The 19,102-nt window shown below is 36.7% G+C and overlaps 3 protein-coding genes across 3 annotated transcripts; 2 read left to right on the plus strand and 1 right to left on the minus strand.

Moving 5' to 3' along the window:
- Window positions 1–774: 774 nt before the first annotated feature.
- trappc5 (trafficking protein particle complex subunit 5) lies at window positions 775–4,973 on the minus strand. Its single transcript, XM_023263715.3, has 4 exons — window positions 4,955–4,973; window positions 4,786–4,863; window positions 4,411–4,698; window positions 775–1,974 (listed from the first exon to the last, which is right to left on the minus strand). The coding sequence occupies exons 3-4, from the start codon at window positions 4,678–4,680 to the stop codon at window positions 1,678–1,680; spliced, it is 567 nt and encodes a 188-aa protein (XP_023119483.1). The 5' UTR covers window positions 4,681–4,698; window positions 4,786–4,863; window positions 4,955–4,973; the 3' UTR covers window positions 775–1,677.
- A 1,659-nt stretch (window positions 4,974–6,632) lies between these two features.
- Window positions 6,633–15,395, plus strand: LOC111564231 (N-acetylmuramoyl-L-alanine amidase-like). The gene is made up of 4 exons (XM_023263691.3): window positions 6,633–6,892; window positions 8,352–9,212; window positions 10,353–10,563; window positions 11,639–15,395. The coding sequence occupies exons 1-4, from the start codon at window positions 6,820–6,822 to the stop codon at window positions 11,940–11,942; spliced, it is 1,449 nt and encodes a 482-aa protein (XP_023119459.2). The 5' UTR covers window positions 6,633–6,819; the 3' UTR covers window positions 11,943–15,395.
- A 1,316-nt stretch (window positions 15,396–16,711) lies between these two features.
- Window positions 16,712–18,077, plus strand: LOC111564239 (lysozyme g-like). The gene is made up of 5 exons (XM_023263692.3): window positions 16,712–16,786; window positions 17,121–17,198; window positions 17,334–17,530; window positions 17,622–17,772; window positions 17,852–18,077. The coding sequence occupies exons 1-5, from the start codon at window positions 16,783–16,785 to the stop codon at window positions 17,986–17,988; spliced, it is 567 nt and encodes a 188-aa protein (XP_023119460.2). The 5' UTR covers window positions 16,712–16,782; the 3' UTR covers window positions 17,989–18,077.
- Window positions 18,078–19,102: the final 1,025 nt, after the last annotated feature.

The following is a 19,102-nucleotide window of genomic DNA, read 5'->3' on the forward strand; positions in this document are numbered from 1 at the left end:
TATATATATATATATATATATATATATATATATATATATATATATATTATTAATTGTATTATGTTTATAGATAAAAATGCTATATCATAATTAATACTAGTTGTACTGTATCTGTTTATATTAGAAATGTATTATCCTTTGACGGTGATTCCTTGTGTGTACTCACTTTGCAATAAAGGCTTTTCTGATTCTGATTGATGACGGCAGAACCTTTTGCAGGGATTTTGTATTAAACTGCATTAGTCTCAGCTATTTGGACCGAGTAAATTCAAAGAGTTGAGTGCATGTAAATGAGATGACAGAAACATAAAATATTTCACTCATATATCAACAAGGTGCCACCAGTGTCTGCAATCTAAAATAATTTCACAAACATACTTTCAATCACAGTGCCGTGCACACTGTACATGTGTTTCTCATTACTCACTGAAAAAGCTGACACACGTAGCATTTTCTACCCTTATTTCCCATCTATTGTCAGTCAGGACAAAACTCGTTGCCATTAAATGTGTCATGATTTACTGAATTCAGTCCATGTACTTTTTTTTGAGGGTAAATGAACATAAATAAGCGTATACAACTCACTTCACAATTACTCCACTCAAAACCACACATTTGTGTTTCTTGTCCCACACAAATGACTCACCTTTCCTCCTTGATTTCCTAATATTTAATTTTCCAGTTAAACCATCCTATATGGTGAAACATCCATAATTTCTTAACAGTTATCTCCAGATCTACCAAAACAAACATCTATATTCAAAAGCACTCATCTTCATTTAATGCATTTATTTACATTATACCATAGCAATGTACAGGTATAAACATTATTTTGCAAAAACATAACGCTTTAGTTGCAGGCTGAAGATGTTACACAAGTAAAGCTGCTCCACCTGTCGAATGCGTCACTGTAATCTCATAATACAAACATGAACAGACAGTTGGGATCCCATCAGGCAGGTCAATACAGATGCAGCCACACAGTTCATTTCACTAATATGGCAACGTGTGTAAATGAAGCTTTTTTTTTTGCCTGAAAACTGTTGTCGTCAGGCTAATGCATTGTGCAAAAAAACAAAACAAAGAGCCACTTTTCTTTTTAAAGCACACAGTTATCCCAAATTTTCAAATAAATAGACATATTAGTGTAATGTATATATTTTTAATTTTCCCTGACGTGTCTTAGTTGCCACTGAAATACAGCGGAATGAATATTGAGTAAATACGTCTGAGCAACCTTCAGTTTCAACACCTTCAACAGGATATGCTCTCCTTCAGAGGTAATACGACTGATTTTTGTTGAGTGTTAGAAAATAGGACTTGTTCATGTTTTTCTTTTCAAATGTAAAAATGTTTTCCTGTTTTTTCTCTTTGATATCACATGGAAACCCTTTAGACTTTGAACTGACCACATTTAAATACATTAACCTGAGTCTGGGAAACTGTAATGGGCATTCTCTTTGTCTTTTTATCATTTATGCTGACCAAATGAAAAATTAATCTTTAGTAATCAGCTGAAATTATCTGCAGATTAATCAGTTATGAAAATAAGTGCTTGATTTATTCTTTCTCTGCTTTTCCTTTTGTATCCAGTTTAAGTTCTTCTGAATATTACAGTCCACCAGCAGTCATACAGTCATCAGTCACTTCACACCTTCACTCTCGTCCATGTCTCCTCTATCTGCCTTCCAGTGCCTTGTCTCTGGCGATCACTGCCTCATCGAACTTGATCATTAGCGTGGTGCCCTTGTGCCAGTGGACGGTGACCTTGGCGGGGAAGCCGCTGTGGGTGAGGATAGCCTCCACGATGCCTCCGGTGAAAGCTGCACAGTTCAAGGTGCTGTTCTCTTTGGGAACCGAGATGAAGGTGTTGACGAGCGGCTCCTTCTCAATGATGTAGTACGTCTTGTCATCGTCGTTGGCCTGCTCCAGCTTGTCTGCCTCCTTGCCAAACAATGCTCTCCACACAGATACCTGTGGAGTTTTAAACACGATAGAGACGGATGTAAGAGGATCACATCAGGATTACACGTACTTACACTATTACCTATGTTTCCCAAATATACCGAGATCACAACCATCTATCTGTAGATTCATCATGCCTCATCTGTGCATGGAAACGTGCACATGGCTTTTACTATATCTTTATTTTTAGCCTGACTGGATTTTTGGTATTTGTCTTGTTCTTCCATAACTTTCTCTGGTGAGGGATTAATTAAGATTATCTTACGTTATCTTAGCTGTTCATTGACTGCAGTAAAAAGACAAAACAAGAAAAACATACAATTTTCATTTGCCATTAGCAAGAAAAAAATGCCTATTTTTATTTTTTATGCAGTCAGAGACATATAGTAAATTAGTACAATAATAATAAAAAACAGAAACACCTCAGTATCTTATCAGCAAAACACTGTTAGATGAGCCACAGCATAACATCTGGGCAAAACACACTACAGGATGGAGCTTCAAATATGCCCCAGTAATATCTGAAACCAGAGAATACAAATACATTAAGGTAATCTGCAATAAAGACATATGTAACATCACTATTTTATTTAAACTTTGCAAAGTAAAGTGATAACAGATGAATAGTGAAGCCGTTGAAACATTAACTCCAGACCTCTTAGGTCGTCTGGAACAGATCTACTTTCTGTCCACAGTCAAAACAAAGCACAGAGTGGCAGATTTCAGCTTTTATGCACTGAAATCTGAAAAAAAAAACCTCTCACCACAACTATAGGTCTACATTAACTCTTAGTTCCAGACTGAAAACTTTTCTGTTTGCCTCAGACTTTCATTAAATAATGAATTTCTGAAACTGCATGATAACTTTTTACATTCTATTCTATCTTAGTTTTTTATTCTCTTTTCAACTATTTTAACTGTGTTGAAATGTCTTTTTATATTGCTTTAGGCTCCTTTTACTTTTTATGTTCTATGTAAAGCATTCTGAATTGCCTTGGTGCTGACATGTGCTACACAAATGGACATGCATTGCCTGACCAATAAAAGGTACTTCAGAAAGTTCGCGAAAATAAAGAGCATAACTTCCATTTTAGGAGTCTTATATCACTGTCCACTTAAAGTCAAATGTTTGTTGTCATTTCTTTGCAGGTGATGTACTTTGAAAATAGGTAGGTCAGAGGGAAATCAAACAGTAGATAAGAAGCCAGAGCTGTGATCAATGAAATCAACACAAACCTGGTCAACACACTTGGTAAAGACTCCCCTCCCTCCACCCCCCCAAACTCTTTTCAATCTGCATAGTTCCTCTCAGCTTTTAAGACTAAAAACCCAGCTCTTCACTGAACATCTTTGCGCTTGACAGACTGCAAAAAAATAAATAAATAAAAAATAAATCCTACTACGACTGCACTGCCTTTAGCCACCACTGTCCTATTATCACACTTCAACTTGGTTTATGACACTTATTCAGATTGTTTTCTCCTGACTAGATCCTTGCTTGTGTTGTGTTTACTCTCAGAGGTATGTCACTTTGGATAAAAGTGTCTGTTAAATGAAATTGTAGAACTGTAGAATTACTGATTTTCAAAAGACATTACCGGCAAGAAAAATGACAACAACCATTTTTGTTTTTACTGACAGTGACATAAGGCTTTACAGTATACAGTTATGCTTCAGAATGGGAGTTACACTCTTTGCGTCTTTTTTTAAAGGGCATTTAAGACATTTTTGCATGTTTATTATAGTACTATATGTTTTGCAGGTTACATATTATGCATATTTTTTGTCTTCCGCACGTCTGTTAAATAGCTGTTGTGAAGTATATTATGTCAGATGTGGGTTCTTGACTGTGATTGCAGCTGCTGTAACTGAGTAAATTAGTCTATGTTCATATACTTAACCCTTGTGTTGTCCTGCGGGTCAAAATTGACCTGTTTTAAAGCTCAACATTTGTTGTTCAACATTTTTGGGAAATCTTTGAACATTTTTTGGTGGAAAAAAAGAAATGTTAAAAATGTTTCTTAAGAACATTCACCAAAAAAAAAAAAAAAAAAAAAAATCAATGTTCAAATGTTCTTCAAGAAAGTATTTGCAGTTTTACTGATATATATGCAATCACTTTAGATATTTTTAGGATTCTTTTGGAAATTTTTTACTAATTTTTTGAAAATATTTACAAGAATTTTCTTGCCAAACATGGGGGATTTTTTAAAAATAAAACTTTCAAGCGAAAGTTTTAAGGAATTATTGGAGGTTTTGCAAATTTTCAGAAATGTGGGGAATTTTTTTGCAGAATTTTTGGATTTTTTTCAGACAAGGAAACAATATTTTTTGGTGCCCGTAAATGAGGACAACAGGAGAATTAATCTATGTTTCTATGAGTTTCTCTTGTAATCCCACATTCACAAAACCCACTGCAGCCTCCACACACACAGCAGTGAATACCTTGATGAACAGCAGGATGTTCAGCACTTTGGTCTCCCTCTTGCCGTTCTTCTCCCTCAGCACCAGCACATCCAGCAGACTGGCTCCCACTCTCTGTCCCAGCTCCGACAGACGAGCCTGCAGCTCGGTCACAGAGTACACCCGGCTCTGGCAGTACTGCACCACCTCCGAGAACAGCAGGGCGAAGGCGCTCACACTCACCTCGGTTTTAGGTCGGCTCAGGGGCCGCTCCAGAATAGCAGACTTACCTCTGGTGAAGCGAGTCTCCATTCTAACTCTGTTTAACAGCTGTGAGAGGAAACATTGGAGAGTAAAGTCACGTTAAACACCAGCTGCTGCACTTCAGGCTAAGCTGCTAATGCTAACCACACGTACCTACTGCAGAGAGGAGCGCAAATACACCAACGAATATAAGTAGATGATCCAAAGACAGAATATCTTCACTTCAGCATTCTAAAAAAAAACAAACAAACAAAAAAACACTTAAACTACATCGGCGCTAATTCTATCATTTACTACACTTGGGTTTGTTGTCGTTGCTTACTTCCGGGGTGTAGACGTCACTGTGTCACATGACACCACTGATGGATTCAGGCTTCCTCTCCAAAGCACAGACCCTCTATAAAAGATAATAATAATAATAATAATAGTAATAATAATTTCTTCACATTATATTCAGTCAACATGCAACATACAAAACACTGACAGAAACATCATTCAAGGAAGTTTTCTGGTGGTGTAAAGCAAGTAAGTAAGTTTACTCAAGTGGGATAAATGTTAAAATGAGACACATGACAGTTACATTTTTTGATAAATAAATTGGACATAATAAATAAAGTTCTCACACATTCTCCGCTTGAATTAAAAAAGACAGAAACAAATAAAAACAGAGCTGCAGCAAAAACGAGGCTTCTCAAAGGTTCACTTAAGTATTTTAATTGTTCTTGTGTTGTTATATTTTCATTTTATGGTTATTTAAAGACACCGAAATGTTGACACTGCTTATTTTCTTTAATGTCTCAGTTTTCTTGCAGTAAAATATAAGGTGTCACACTTTGCCAGTAGCACCTATGATGTGCTCTCTAGACATTTTGTGTTTCAATATTCTTTATTTTTTCTTCTGAATATTGTAGTAAGAGAGTTAATGTTTCTAGAATTTAATCAATTTAGGAGCTGATGGACTGGGGTGATTCGGTAAATTCTTCCCAAAAACAAATGTTCAGAAAGTGTCTTATTTAACTAATACTCACTATATTTTATTTTTCAGCTTTCCCCTTTGTGGAATTCACTCATTCGCTCTTCATCCCTGACCTTTTACTCCACTACATTTATTTGATAAAGTTATGTTCTATGTTCAAATTGATGGTACAAAATGCAAGAAAATAAATTATGACATTCGATTGAAAAAACAGAAACAAATCAGACAAATCTTTTTTTCTGAATGGCACAAAGTGTGAATAATAGAATTTCATTTTGAAGATAAAGGAAAATAAGAATATTTTTATTTGGTTAGGTTTGATTCTAAATTATTTAATGACCTAAAGTCCCCTAAATTAAAAGGAAATACAACTAAATAAAGGGCTAATATAGGGTTTGATCCTTGTAATCTATTGCCATGCAGAAATCTGCATTTTATTATTCATAAAAAAATTTTAAGTGCATAAAATTACTAAGATGACATTTTCTGAATTCATGACAAATTATTACTCAAATTATTATGACTGTGTGTTTATTAGATTTATTGGCAGCAGACGTGCCACAAATGACAAAATACACTTCAAATGAGGTCAGTTCTTGTTGTCCGTCATTCCTCTGCTTCAAAAGTACACATTTGGTTTGTGTGATCAGCAGTGACTTAAATGTTTCCTGACATACGTGAGTACACACACATACAGATATCACGTGCGGTGGTAAACATTAACCCTAAATCTGCTTTATCTTTTACTTCTGATGTGTTTAGCTAATAACATATTCTATAAAAAAAGAATCTGAACACGGTTGTACAATATGCGAATAAAGAATAACATTTCTAAATTATTAATAAAAACACACATTTGTAATGAAATTAGTAATAGCCTGAAGCGGGCAAACTTTGCTTTGCTCATGACATACTTTGCTGCGCTGTAGACTAAATCAATATTTGGAGCCATCGGTGTACAAAGAGTACTCTTCAATATTGGGACACCAGACCGCAGTCATGCACCTAAACAAATACACGTACACACATCCTCTCAGTTGTAGGCAGCACACAAAACCGTGCTACTTATTTGACATTTTGGGTTGACGATTTTTGCAGAGGTTCCTTCATTTCTCACAGTTTAGGATTTAGCTGGAACAGAGGAATATAATTCTGGTCCTTTTGTTGTGTATAAAATAGTATTTGAGCAGGTAACAACCAGGAGATGCAACATGTCTTTATTTGGAGTAAAGTTTTTTGTTCTGGCTTTATTCTACTTCTTTACTGTCAGCAGCAGGCCGACAGGTAAGAACAGTTATTTAAAATATGTAAACATTTCTTTTTCTTGCATTAAATTCTTCACTAAAGTATGTTTTTTGGTAAACTTTATAGAAAACCCGAGACACCCTCCTTGTTATCTGTAACCTGTAGAATTCTAGAAGTTGAATATTAAATTTTTTTAATGCAATACGCAAACAAAAACGTTTCTACAGATTCACCCATTACACATTCAGATACTGAAAAATGCTTACATCTTCCCCAAACATAAAGAAAAACCTCCAGCTGTATATATTTTGAATAGATTTTTGGTTGGTATTTTAGTATTCTACATTTATTCTATTTTAGAATGTAATGCTACAAGTTTTTATTTTGCCTTGCCTTGTTTTTTTCTGCATATTATATTCATTTTATCTGATTTTACAAATGGCTTTATCCTGTCTTAATTTTTGTACATATTGCACTTTGGTCAACTCAGGTCATTTTAAAACATGTTATATGAATAGACTTGATAGTTAATTTTGAAATTACGTGAGAGAGACAAAGACATAAAGGAGGTGGTTTTTATTATGAACTTCTAATACTAGATCTATAAAAACATTGTGGTTCAGTTGTATGCTAGAATTGTCTGAATTTTTGGTCATTCCCTCATCCAACAAGTACCAATGCAAAGCTATTGGTGTTTTCCATCTGTATATTATCGGATGTGAAGGAAGAAGCATGTATGTTTTGTGGTCACGATCACTTGCCATAAAACCACACCAAGACAGTGCACTGTGTCAGACCAGCCTGAGGAAAAGGAACAAACTGCAAAACATTCTGGCTACAGAAGGATTTTCTTCATTCAGACAAAAGGGATAAAAAAGACCATTTTCTCTAGTTATAATAATGTGTCCACTACACGTAACTTATTTCCAAAGGTGAATTCCTCTTCCTCCTTCTGTAATTGCGAAACAGTTTACAAATAGCTTACAAAGTCATCTCAGGGCACTTTACATATTAGACCAAGTCAACAATAAACCCAACAAATCCTGTAGCTTCCTTTTGAGCAAGCTCATTGGTGACAGTGGGTAGAACCAGTATCAGGGAGGGCAACCGGGTTTCCAATTTAATTTTATTTTAATAATGATTAATGAAAAGAAAATGTTTTTACTAAAAAGCAAAATTGAGAGATCAAAGCAAAAAAAAAAATGTTGGCCTTACTATTTTAAATATCAAAACGTGTTTTAATCTTTCTTCTTTAAGTCTCAAACGTAGCTGAACATCACTTGTCAGTATTTTTTCCCCCCAGTTCATTTTCTCTCAGATTTTTGAATGTGATTCAAGTTGACGTGTGCTGGCAGAATAAACGAGGTCTTAATATGGCTTAGAATTTACACAGACATAATATCATTGATTAATTAAACACTTAATTTACCGACTCATTAATACATTATAATTAACTTCCTTCACTTCCATTTTCTTTTCTCATCTGTGCTGCTGTCAGGTGTCCATCTGCGTAACATGGACAGCTTCATCAGAGCCGTGCGACAGGTTGAAGACTCCAACCCTGGTCTGTCCCCTCTGGCTCTGGTTCGGGCCCTAAGGAGGACCGCCGGCCATGACGATATGATGACCATCCACTTCTTGGGTGGCTCTTATAATCTCACTGACGCTGCAGGTCTAGAGACGGCCATTCTTAATGCTTCGTCCTTCAGCTTTTTCGACAAGGCCATCCACCACATTGTGACAGACCACGGAGAAGAACGAGGGGTGGTTCTCGCTTCAGATGGCACGACAGTAGCACTCGCACCCTTATTGCTTGGAATTGAATCAGGGCTTAAAGCCAAGATGGAGGGGACGACAGCTGTTGGGATCTTCCCTCTCACTCTAGGCAGGACTCTGGGCCTGTCATTCCTCAGCCTCCAGGACTTCCCAGCATCTCTTCGCTTGGGGCCTAATGGGTGCTGGGACAACGTGGAGCGCCCGAAGGTGTTCAAGCTGTCTCGGCCTCCCACTCTAGCCACAGATGCCATGATCAATGGAGGCATGGATGGAGCCATATTGGGCACGGATCTCAGCAATCTGTCTGCATCTGAACAGCCTCAGGCCCTCAGTGAGATTTTGAAGGGATACTATAGTTTTGTTCTGAGTGAGGAGCGGGGCCTTGATGCCGTGACCAGCCATGTTAGCCCAAGGCGAAGGGAGCTCTCTAGATCTATTCTGGAGACACTTGATCTTCACAGCCAGCTGATGGAGACACTGACATTAGTCTGGAAGCTGGAGAAAACAGAATGGATTGCTCTGGACACTGGAGTAAGCAAAGCAGTTAAGGATGGATTGAAGACATTTGTGCACAAGTACTGGGGTGAGCTATGAAGTGATTAAAGCATTTGAGATCAAAATGGTGCCACAAATAATGATTGCTTTTAACAGTCTTGAAATCCAGATGCCATAAATCAGACAATAGTCTTTCTAAAGTTTAAGATTTTTACATAAACAAATTACACAAACAACCAAGTGATAACGACCACAGCTTGTAAGAAGTACTTAAAATGTATTACCACCAATGGCCAGTTGGTGGTTCCAAAAACCTCTGCCTCTAACAGATTTCCATTAAAAAGTGTTACCTTCTCTCATGAATTACTAGTTCATACATTAGTTCACATCTCATTAGGATGATATTGGTTGAAGTCACTCCCCCTGATCAGTCTGCTGATGGTCTTTTTCAGATATAATTCCATAATTATGCAGAAATAGGGCCTGAAAGAGAGATCTGTTATGGGTGTTACTGGCTTCATAATTAAAGGCTGTTTACTTTCTTAATTGTAATGCACATTATATGCAATTGTAACATTAAGTGGAATGTGTATAGTGCGTTAGTGAATGTACCAACGATGCTCTATGCAGTTAGCGATGTTTTCCATTCAGATCTCAGGTGTCACTCTTCTTGCGCCACTCTGCTTCACATAATTGAAAGATCCTAACTCCAACTGGGAGAGATAGCATTGAGCAAGAAGACTGTTCAGACTTCAGTCTGGCTTAATTGCAAACCAATGAGTGACGTCACTGATTGCTGCATCCATTTTATATACTGTTGATGGTAACATCAGGCAGCTTCTGCTGGAAAAAAATCATTGATAAACATACTCAACACTTCCAGCTTAGTAACAAACAATAAACAGACATAGTTACAAACCAGCTAGTAAATATAGTGGAAGCTAAAAAGGCAGATATTTCTCTCAGGAGTAGAAACAGATATAAGAAAATGAAAGATATTTTAACAATTGGCTCATTTTTTCAGAAGCAGCTTTAATGCTTTAGATTCTTAGCACTCACCCATTATTCTAATAGGCCATATCTACAAGATAAAATCCGCTGTATTGTCTTTGCCAGTTTATGGCTCAAGATTCTTGTCCTGATCATTGGGTATAACAGATTAGTTTATAAATTAAGTCTGTAGTGATTTTAGTATCCTAACCTTCATCTTCTCTCCTCCTTTACACAGACTGCCCTCAAATCATCCCTCGCTGTCAGTGGGGGGCAAAACCTCCTCAGGATACACCAATCCCACTGTCTCTTCCCCTTAAATTTCTATACATTCACCACACCTATGAGCCATCATCGCCCTGTTTATCATTCACAAACTGCTCTCGGAACATGAGGTCCATGCAACGTTTCCACCAGGAGGACCGTGGCTGGAATGACATAGGATACAGGTAACTATTGTTTAAAGGGATAATTTGACATCCTGGAAAATAGGCTGTTTTCCTTTGTTTCTGAGACTCAGATGAGAAGGTTCCACTCTCATGTCATTGGATTGAGTATCGAGGAGGAGCCAATTGGCCTTCCAACAGCTCTTTGAAATCACTAATTATTACATTATATTGTGTCTTCTTGGTGGTCATGTGCTGTCTGTGTTACTTGCTCTAAAACCACAAATCGTTGTTTTGACATTTTTATTTATGTGATTTAAATATAGCACTTATTAGCGTAGAACTGCTGCTGAAATGATTTTATTTCACATTTTAACATGGTCATGGTAGTGGTTTCTCCCTGCTTTCAGTGTTTATGCTACGCTACGCTAAAAAGCTCCCGTCTCTGCCTTCATGCACAAACATGAGTGTTGCATTCCATCCATCCATTATCTATACACCGCTTAGTCCTCACTAGGGTCACGGGGGGGCTGGAGTCTATCCCAGCTGACTCAGGTGAAGGCAGGGGACACCCTAGACAGGTCGCCAGTCTGTCGCAGGGCTACATACAAAGACAAACAATCACTCACACATTCACACCTACGGGCAATTTAGAATAATCAATTAACCTCAGCATATTTTTGGACTGTGGGAGGAAGCCGGAGTACCCGGAGAAAACCCACGCATGCACAGGGAGAACATGCAAACTCCATGCAGAAAGATCCTGGGAAAGCCGGGACGCGAACCAGGAACCTTCTTGCTGCAAGGCGAAAGTGCTAACCACTACACCACTGTGCAGCCCTATATGAGTATTGCATTGATTTTCCTAATTTAACTAATAGAAAGAAAACAAATGAGCAAGTGTCTAAAAATGTCAAACTACACATTGAAGCAGAGATCATTTTTATATCAGTTAATGCTAATAGATGCATTTGTAAGAATGCAGCTGACTACATGTCATTTATACTTTTGAAAATACATTTATTCTGAATATCTTGCACCATTTGTGTTACAATACCATCCTCCAATTTTTGCACAAGTATTTGTCAAGTTTATGTCAAACCAGCTACTGTTCACTGATATATCTTTGCTCCCTCAGCTTTGTGGTCGGTTCCGACGGCTACATATATGAAGGCAGAGGTTGGAATTTGCTTGGCAAACACACCAGAGGCCACAATTCCATCGGGTATGGAGTGTCAGTCGTTGGTAACTACACCTCCACCCTGCCGTCTCGCCACGCCATGAACCTGCTGCGTCATCGTCTGGTCCGATGTGCTGTAGATGGAGGAGGACTGGCTGCCAACTTCACCATCCACGGCCACAGGCAGGTGGTGAACTACACCACCTGCCCTGGAGACGCCCTCTTTTCAGAAATAAGAAGCTGGGAACATTTCCGGGATTGACAAGACACCCATAGTCAGTCTGAGATTCTTAAACACCAGTAATGGTTCTTCAGGATTTGCTAGCTATTTATTTTTGAGTAATTTTAAAACATCATTTCAGTATGTTTCACTATGAAACGGCTCTTGGGTAATCATCCCGACTTTGGTCCAGTTTATCATTTTAAGGACTCCACATGATCCACGTTTCAGTGCAGGATTAAATTAATTTAATGATGGCTCTCTGATCATCCCCACACATGTGAATGCAAATACAAATAATATTTCCCAAAAGAAGAAGACAAACTTTGTTCTTAGGCCCATATAAGTGAAACAGATATAATCAACATACAATATTCACTATATTTCTCCTCTTATGATTTTACATAAAGACAGATCTCCAAAAACAGAAGAATAAAAAGACAATCTAACAATCTTAAACCTGTCTCGTTCACTTGCATCAAGTCTTTTACCACTAAGATTTAATGTCAGACACATGATATGCAGCTGAAAGAAACACACACAGACTTTTTTAAAAATTCAAATCAAACTTTGCTTAATCGTGACATTAACTTTAAATGATTTACATTCTACATTCACAGAGGTTTAATGTGACTCCAGTCAGTGACTCATAACAGTGTCAGCAGTAGTTTAATAACTGACAGTTCTCTTAGTTTATCCAAACTACACTAACAAAAGCTTGAATATATTCCAGGCATATGACATTTTACAGTTGTGCGTAACAATTTTACTGTTACTTGCTGAAGGTTAAAACATTATAGAGGTTCTTGCTGTGAACTGCTTGGAGGGTCAGACAGAGATGTTGTTGTCAGTGAGACCAAAAAAAAAAACCAAAAAAAACCAAAACAACAATAAAAAAACATTATTACAAAAACCCATGTACCCTGGGTTTATGTGTGTACATGATTGTTATGGAAGGTGGATGTTAATAGAATCTGCTGCATCTACTGACAAACAGTAAACACAGCAAGGCTTCAGTCAAAGTACACTGAGATAATAATAGACTAAGTAAATAAAACCCTTAAATCTACAGACACAATAAATCAGTCAAGCTTCACTCAAGGTGCACATGGCACACAATTTTACAAATAGGGTCAATTCATTCAAAATAGCTTTTTATATTAATAAACACTCACATGCAAAGAAGGGCTGCATCTAATTATTTATTCATCGTGTAAATAATTCATTCATTGTGTTCTTGACAGATCAGTTACTTATTTGGTCAATTAAATGGAAAATGCCATCTAATATCCAAGTGGATCAAAAGTCTTTGATGCTGAGCCAGAGAGCCTGGAAGTAAAGCCATTTAACACTAGTTTTAATGGGAGAGGCTGGACTACGTCACAAACAGCCTGTTGCTCTGGTGAAAACAAAGAGCTCATTAGATAAACAGAAAGGTTTGACTGCACATGACAGCAGAAGGTAAAAATGTGAAGTGGATCAGTTATAATACTTGTAGGTTATTGGCCCAGAGCTTTATTTACATGTTCAAATAAAAGTTAACAAAAAGAACCAAAACATTTTTATGCAGTATAGGAACAGAGTGAAGAGCAACTGAACTAAAGTTGAAGAATTACAACCCAGACTTTTCCTCAAAAAAATACTTTTAAAATGGGAACACAATTTTATCTTCCACTCATATGGATTCTCCTACTGTCATACTTACATCTGAAATTCATCATATTGCATATGGTGGTGTCATATTCAAAAACAGAATGAAAGTCCTGGCAGTAAAACACTGATAGAGTGATAGTAGGTTTAAATGTTTTAAGTTGTCCTTTAAGTAATTAAAGATTGATGCCTTCAAAAAACTTTAATGGACCCTGAAACTCATATACAGACTGTATTATTTAGACTATCTTTGGAAGTTTTTTCATTTCAAGTGTCCATGTTAAGTCTTACTTCTCTCAAAGACAACAGCGCCATCTGAAGGTTGTAGGCAGTTACTGTTTGTCAACAACAAAGGTCATAACTATTGCAAATTTTTTGAGTAAATACTGAAGGATTTAAAAGTTTTACTCTAAATTAATCAATTAATGGAAGAATGCAAACTCCAGAATTACAATGGTGACTGAATAGTGTAATAGTATTTTTTCACTGATTTTGCTGTGTGAACTGTGCTCGATGCTTGACCTGTGCACGACTTGCTTAACTGAAAAACAACCTTTTGTATGGTATCTGAGGGAGTATGTCCTGTATGTGGAAGCAACAAACTAACCACAAGGTTCCAGGAGACACCTGTGTTCCTACTTCCTTTACTCTGCTCGCTTAAATTCAGTCCACACTAAATATTCTTTGTTCTTCCTTAGCAGACTGTTGTGAACACTGTATGAGAGATTAACCTTCTCTGTGCAGAGAATAAAATACTCAAAGGACAGGATTTTTTTCTAGGTGTCTTTTTTGCAGTATCACAAGACTCACTGGGTTAAACCAAAATATATAGAAGACTTATCTCAATATAGGGAGACATCAGCAGAGTAAGTACCCTAAAAACATCACATAACAAAATTAGTTTAATGAGTTTATGTGCTTCACTGTTGAGACAGGCACAAAAAAAGTCATTTAACATGAAATCTGGACAGCTGCACAGTAACTTGGAGGTTAGCACCTTCGCCTTGCAGCTGGAAGATCTCCAGTTTGTGTCCCCGCCTTCCTGGGATCTTTCTGCATGTCTGCAGTTTGCATGTTCTCCCTGTGCATGTGTAGGTTTCCTCCAGGTACTCCGGCTTCATCCCACAGTTCAAAGACGTTCTATCTGTGCATCAACCTTGAACTTCTGGAATATAACTTGAGGTAACATAGAAGTCTGATCATTATCTTCATGCTGCATCACATCAGGTTTTACTATTTGTTCAGGCTGCTGTTAGAGTTAAGATGCAGTCGAATCCTGTTGTGTTAACACAGTGAGTCAAAGTTCAATTTACACAATGTTAAATCAGTATATGAAACATTTTATTTAACTCAAAAGTAAACCTACAATACAGAGGATGGAAACGTCCACTCCTATCAGAATGTGGATGTGGCCACAACAGGATGGGACTACTCCCACCATGTTGTTGCCAGAGCTCAGTGGTACAAAACTAATGGTGGTTTTTAACAGCTGAAACTGTCAAACATGTCTGACAAGTCATAAAGAAACACCTAAAATGTGTCAACCTGAATAACCATAATGCAACTCACAAACTGTCTCCGTTCATTTGTTTCATTTTGATGTGACAATTTCTGCAGGGTTCAGATTTTAAAGAGCTTTGCATATGTTTCATGGTCATACCAGTCAAAATGTTGACACATGATGAATCATAGGGTCCACTCCAGAGTTAATATTCCAGGACACTTCAGACATATAATTCCCATGGATATGATTCAATTAATGCACCACTGTGTTTAAGTAATCACTATTACTATAAACTCTGGTCTAAACTACCTGTACTTTTATTAAATTTGTTGAAACCTTCATTCACTTATTTCTGTATTGTCTTGCTCATGTTATCTCTGAAATGCTTGTATTTTTAGTCATCTTAGTCAGTTTTAATTATTCTATAAATCGGCGTGCACTTGATTCAACTCAACTGTAGTGATTTGATATAATTACATTTTTAGTAGACATTTTTATTTTATTTAATTTTTTGTATGTTTTATTTCTATTTTTACATTTTCCTTTGTGTAGAAGATGCTGTATATTAGAAGCTGTTTGTAATTTTATGAGTCAGTAAAGTCTGAACCTATTCTTTCAAGATTCAATCATACATGTGGTGAGGTAAATAAACATAATTATGTCCCTGCTTACTGGACTTAGTGTGATCACTTGCTGTGATCATTTGCAGAAAAGGAGATGGTAATTTCCACTGTAACTTTGTGAACTGCATGGCTGCTGAAATAACATCTGGAGTCTGATCATTAACTTAATGCTGCACCACATTATGTTTTTACAATTTTTTCAGGCTGCTGTTAGAGTGAGAGGTGCAACTGAATCCTGTTGTATCACCAGAATGAGTCAAAGTTCAATTTGTACAATACTACATCAGTATAGAAAACATTCTATTAAACACAAGAGTAAATGTTGGAATTCTTCAAGAAGAACACATTGAAGTTTTGATGAGAGAGGCCGGACCGCATCATTTATTATAGCTTTACAAAAAGCCTGTTGCTCTGGTAAAATAAAGAACTCTAAAACAAAGAGTTCATAAGATGAACACAAAAGTTTGACAGCGCGAATAACTTTCAACAGAAAGGAAGAAAACAGTCTTTTCCAGCATGAGGAACAGAATGAGGAGTAATTTCATTAAAGTTAATTACAATCCAGACTTTTCGTCATAAACTATTTAAATTTTACATTTTCTCTGCCCTTCATATGGCCTTCTCTACTAGCATGCTTACATTTTGATTTCATTGTATTGTACATGGTGGAGTCAGATTCAAAGACAGAATGAAAGTCTTTGTTGTAATACACTGATAGAGTCATAGTGTAAGTAGGTTAAATAGTTTTTCATTAGGTCATTAAAGAGTGATGCCTTCAAAACACTTTTGTTGACCCTGAAACACACATGCATACTGTATTATACAGATTATCTTTGGAATTTCTTCATTTCAGGTATGCACATTAAGCCTGACTTATCACACAGAGTGAAGGCAGTTTCTTGTAAATCAGCTGCTTTTTCTTTTCTGCAAATGATAAACTGGGGTACAGGCAAAATGTGAAAGTCATTCTGAAACTAAAAGTGAACGAGGACAGGTTTAAATACAGCTGCTCTGGATGTTTGCAGCACAGTGCAGACAGACAGACGCTGCATCAAGAGCTCCTGTATTCAGAGTCTAAGGACCACCAGAGGAGGAAACAAGAACAATGGGTTGGTGCTGGTGTTGTTGTGCTGTTGATAAATTTACACTTTCAGCTGTCAGCATGTTTGTAGAATGGACTTTACAGAACTAAAAGTGTGTCTTACCACTTTTTTTTTTTTTTAGATGCATTCATATTTTAAAGATCAACTCGTGTGTGTTATTGTAACACAAGCCTGGACTGTCTTTTTTTTCTTTGTTAAATTGTATCCTTGGGCTTCTGTCTCAAATACACAGGCTGGTTACTGTAGTTCTTGTTTGAGTTTAACATGTAAATGTAAGTGCCTGTTATGTGCCGAGACCTTCTATTCCAATAATGGTCCCTAACGACTGAAATATTTGCAGGTTATGGAAACATCATGCGTGTTGAAACTACTGGAGCTTCATGGGAAACAGCTCAGCAGGACCGGCTGGGCTACTCAGGTAAATGTTGTAGAAACACTTCACTTGTAATGAAAGTTTTAATCTGAAGTATTTTTGTAAGCATGGCCATGTAGTTATGTAGATGAAATTGTGACACTGAGACCTAAATCCTGCTGTCTGATTTTTCTCTAAAAGGTGTGAGAGCATCACACACGATGGCAGAGATGGATGCTGGCAGAATGGAGAAATACAGATCAAAAATCAATGCAGTGGGAAGAGAAAAAGGTGTTGAACCAGCTCTCATTGCTGCCATCATCTCCAGAGAGTCCAGGGCTGGAAACATGCTTGTCAATGGCAGGGGAGATCATGGCAAGGCCTGGGGACTGATGCAGGTTGAGAGAAAATCCCACTGCTTTACTCACACTTTGTTGGCAGAGCCTCACTGAGCCTAAACCACATCCTGTTTCGTCTCCATCTCTGTAGGTTGATGACGACCCAGAAGGAGGTAATCATGAAGTTGAAGGCGACTGGGACAGCAAGGAACATCTCTGCCAAGCCACCGGCATCCTGATTGGTTTTATCAATCGGATCCGAGACAAATTTCCCGGCTGGACCAGCGAGCAGCAGCTGAAAGGTTCGTTTTACTGAATCAGTAAACTCTCACATGTATCAGCTCTTCTGATCAGTTTATTAGTTCTCATTTGTGTCTCCAGGGGGGTTAGCAGCCTACAATATGGGGGATGGAAACGTCCACTCCTATCAGAACGTGGATGAGAGAACCACAGGCAAAGACTACTCCAACGACGTTGTTGCCAGAGCTCAGTGGTACAAAACTAAAGGTGGCTTTTAACAACTGAATCTGTCAAACATGTCTGAGAAGTCATGAAAGAAACATCTATATAATGTGTCAATCTGAATAAACATAATACAAATCACAAATTGTGCCTCTGTTCATTTGTTGTTTTGTTTTGTTTTGCTGTGACATAATTTCTGCAGGGTTCAGATTTTTAAAGAGCTTTTTAACTTCGCATATGCTTCATGCTCAAACCAGTCAAAATATTGAAGCATGATGAAGTTTAGAGCTCAGAATTAATATTTTAATGGTCTCCAGGAGTATATAATTCCTGTGTTTATGATTAAATTAATGTACTAAGGAAAAATGGGTGAATAAACATTTGAAAACAATTACTTCATTTAAATACGTTACAATTTAATATTCACTGTTAAGATGGGCAAATATTGAAGAAAAAAAATCTGAGATAAAAACTAGGCTTCCCTCTCTAACTGTTCACGTAGTTTTTGGTACATTTTACTTTTTCACACTGCATTTAAGTATTCAGTGTAATTATAAATCCCTCATAAAAACTAACCTCTTCAAGATGGCTTTAAATGTTTAACCGTTTTAAGTTTTTGTACCTGCTCTTTTCATTATGTGCCTTTTACCTGTAAAGTGTCTGAGTGCCCAGAAAACACAACACAAATAAAATGTATAATAATAATAATAATAATAATAATAATAATAATAATAATAATAATAATAATAATAATAATAATAATAATAATAATAATAATAATAATAATAATAATAATAATAATAATAATAATAATAATAATAATAATAATAATAATAATAAAGTCTGGTCTAAACTGCCAGTACTTTTATCAAACTTGTCTGCACCTTCATTCACTTAATGTCATTACTTTTTTCTGTTTTACTGCACACTTATTTCTTAACTGCTTGTATTTTTCTCATCTTTTGTCTTTTTACTTATCTTAGTCGATCAATCTGTATATAAGCCTGTGTGCACTTTTTAATCAACTTGTCTATACTCTTTTTGATGAACTGAATTTAGTTGCTTTCATTTTTGTTAGATATTTGAGTCTCTGCATTTTTTTTCTTTTGCATTTGATTAGCTTCTGCGTATGATAAGATACTATATAAGTAAACTGGCTCACTTGCTTTA

This window comes from Amphiprion ocellaris, chromosome 4 (genome assembly GCF_022539595.1).
Source record: "Amphiprion ocellaris isolate individual 3 ecotype Okinawa chromosome 4, ASM2253959v1, whole genome shotgun sequence".
In the NCBI taxonomy this organism is placed as follows: domain Eukaryota; kingdom Metazoa; phylum Chordata; class Actinopteri; family Pomacentridae; genus Amphiprion; species Amphiprion ocellaris.

Excerpts from the sequence above, each read along its gene's own strand:
- trappc5 (XM_023263715.3), bottom strand. The coding sequence starts at position 4,680 with ATGGAGACTCGCTTCACCAGAGGTAAGTCTGCTATTCTGGAGCGGCCC. Across the intron at positions 1,975-4,410 it reads ACATCCTGCTGTTCATCAAG|GTATCTGTGTGGAGAGCATT; the intron begins GTATTCACTGCT and ends AAAACTCCACAG.
- LOC111564239 (XM_023263692.3), top strand. Across the intron at positions 17,199-17,333 it reads GGACCGGCTGGGCTACTCAG|GTGTGAGAGCATCACACACG; the intron begins GTAAATGTTGTA and ends TTTCTCTAAAAG. Across the intron at positions 17,531-17,621 it reads AGGCCTGGGGACTGATGCAG|GTTGATGACGACCCAGAAGG; the intron begins GTTGAGAGAAAA and ends CCATCTCTGTAG.
- LOC111564231 (XM_023263691.3), top strand. The coding sequence starts at position 6,820 with ATGTCTTTATTTGGAGTAAAGTTTTTTGTTCTGGCTTTATTCTACTTC. Across the intron at positions 6,893-8,351 it reads TGTCAGCAGCAGGCCGACAG|GTGTCCATCTGCGTAACATG; the intron begins GTAAGAACAGTT and ends TGCTGCTGTCAG. Across the intron at positions 10,564-11,638 it reads TGGAATGACATAGGATACAG|CTTTGTGGTCGGTTCCGACG; the intron begins GTAACTATTGTT and ends TTGCTCCCTCAG.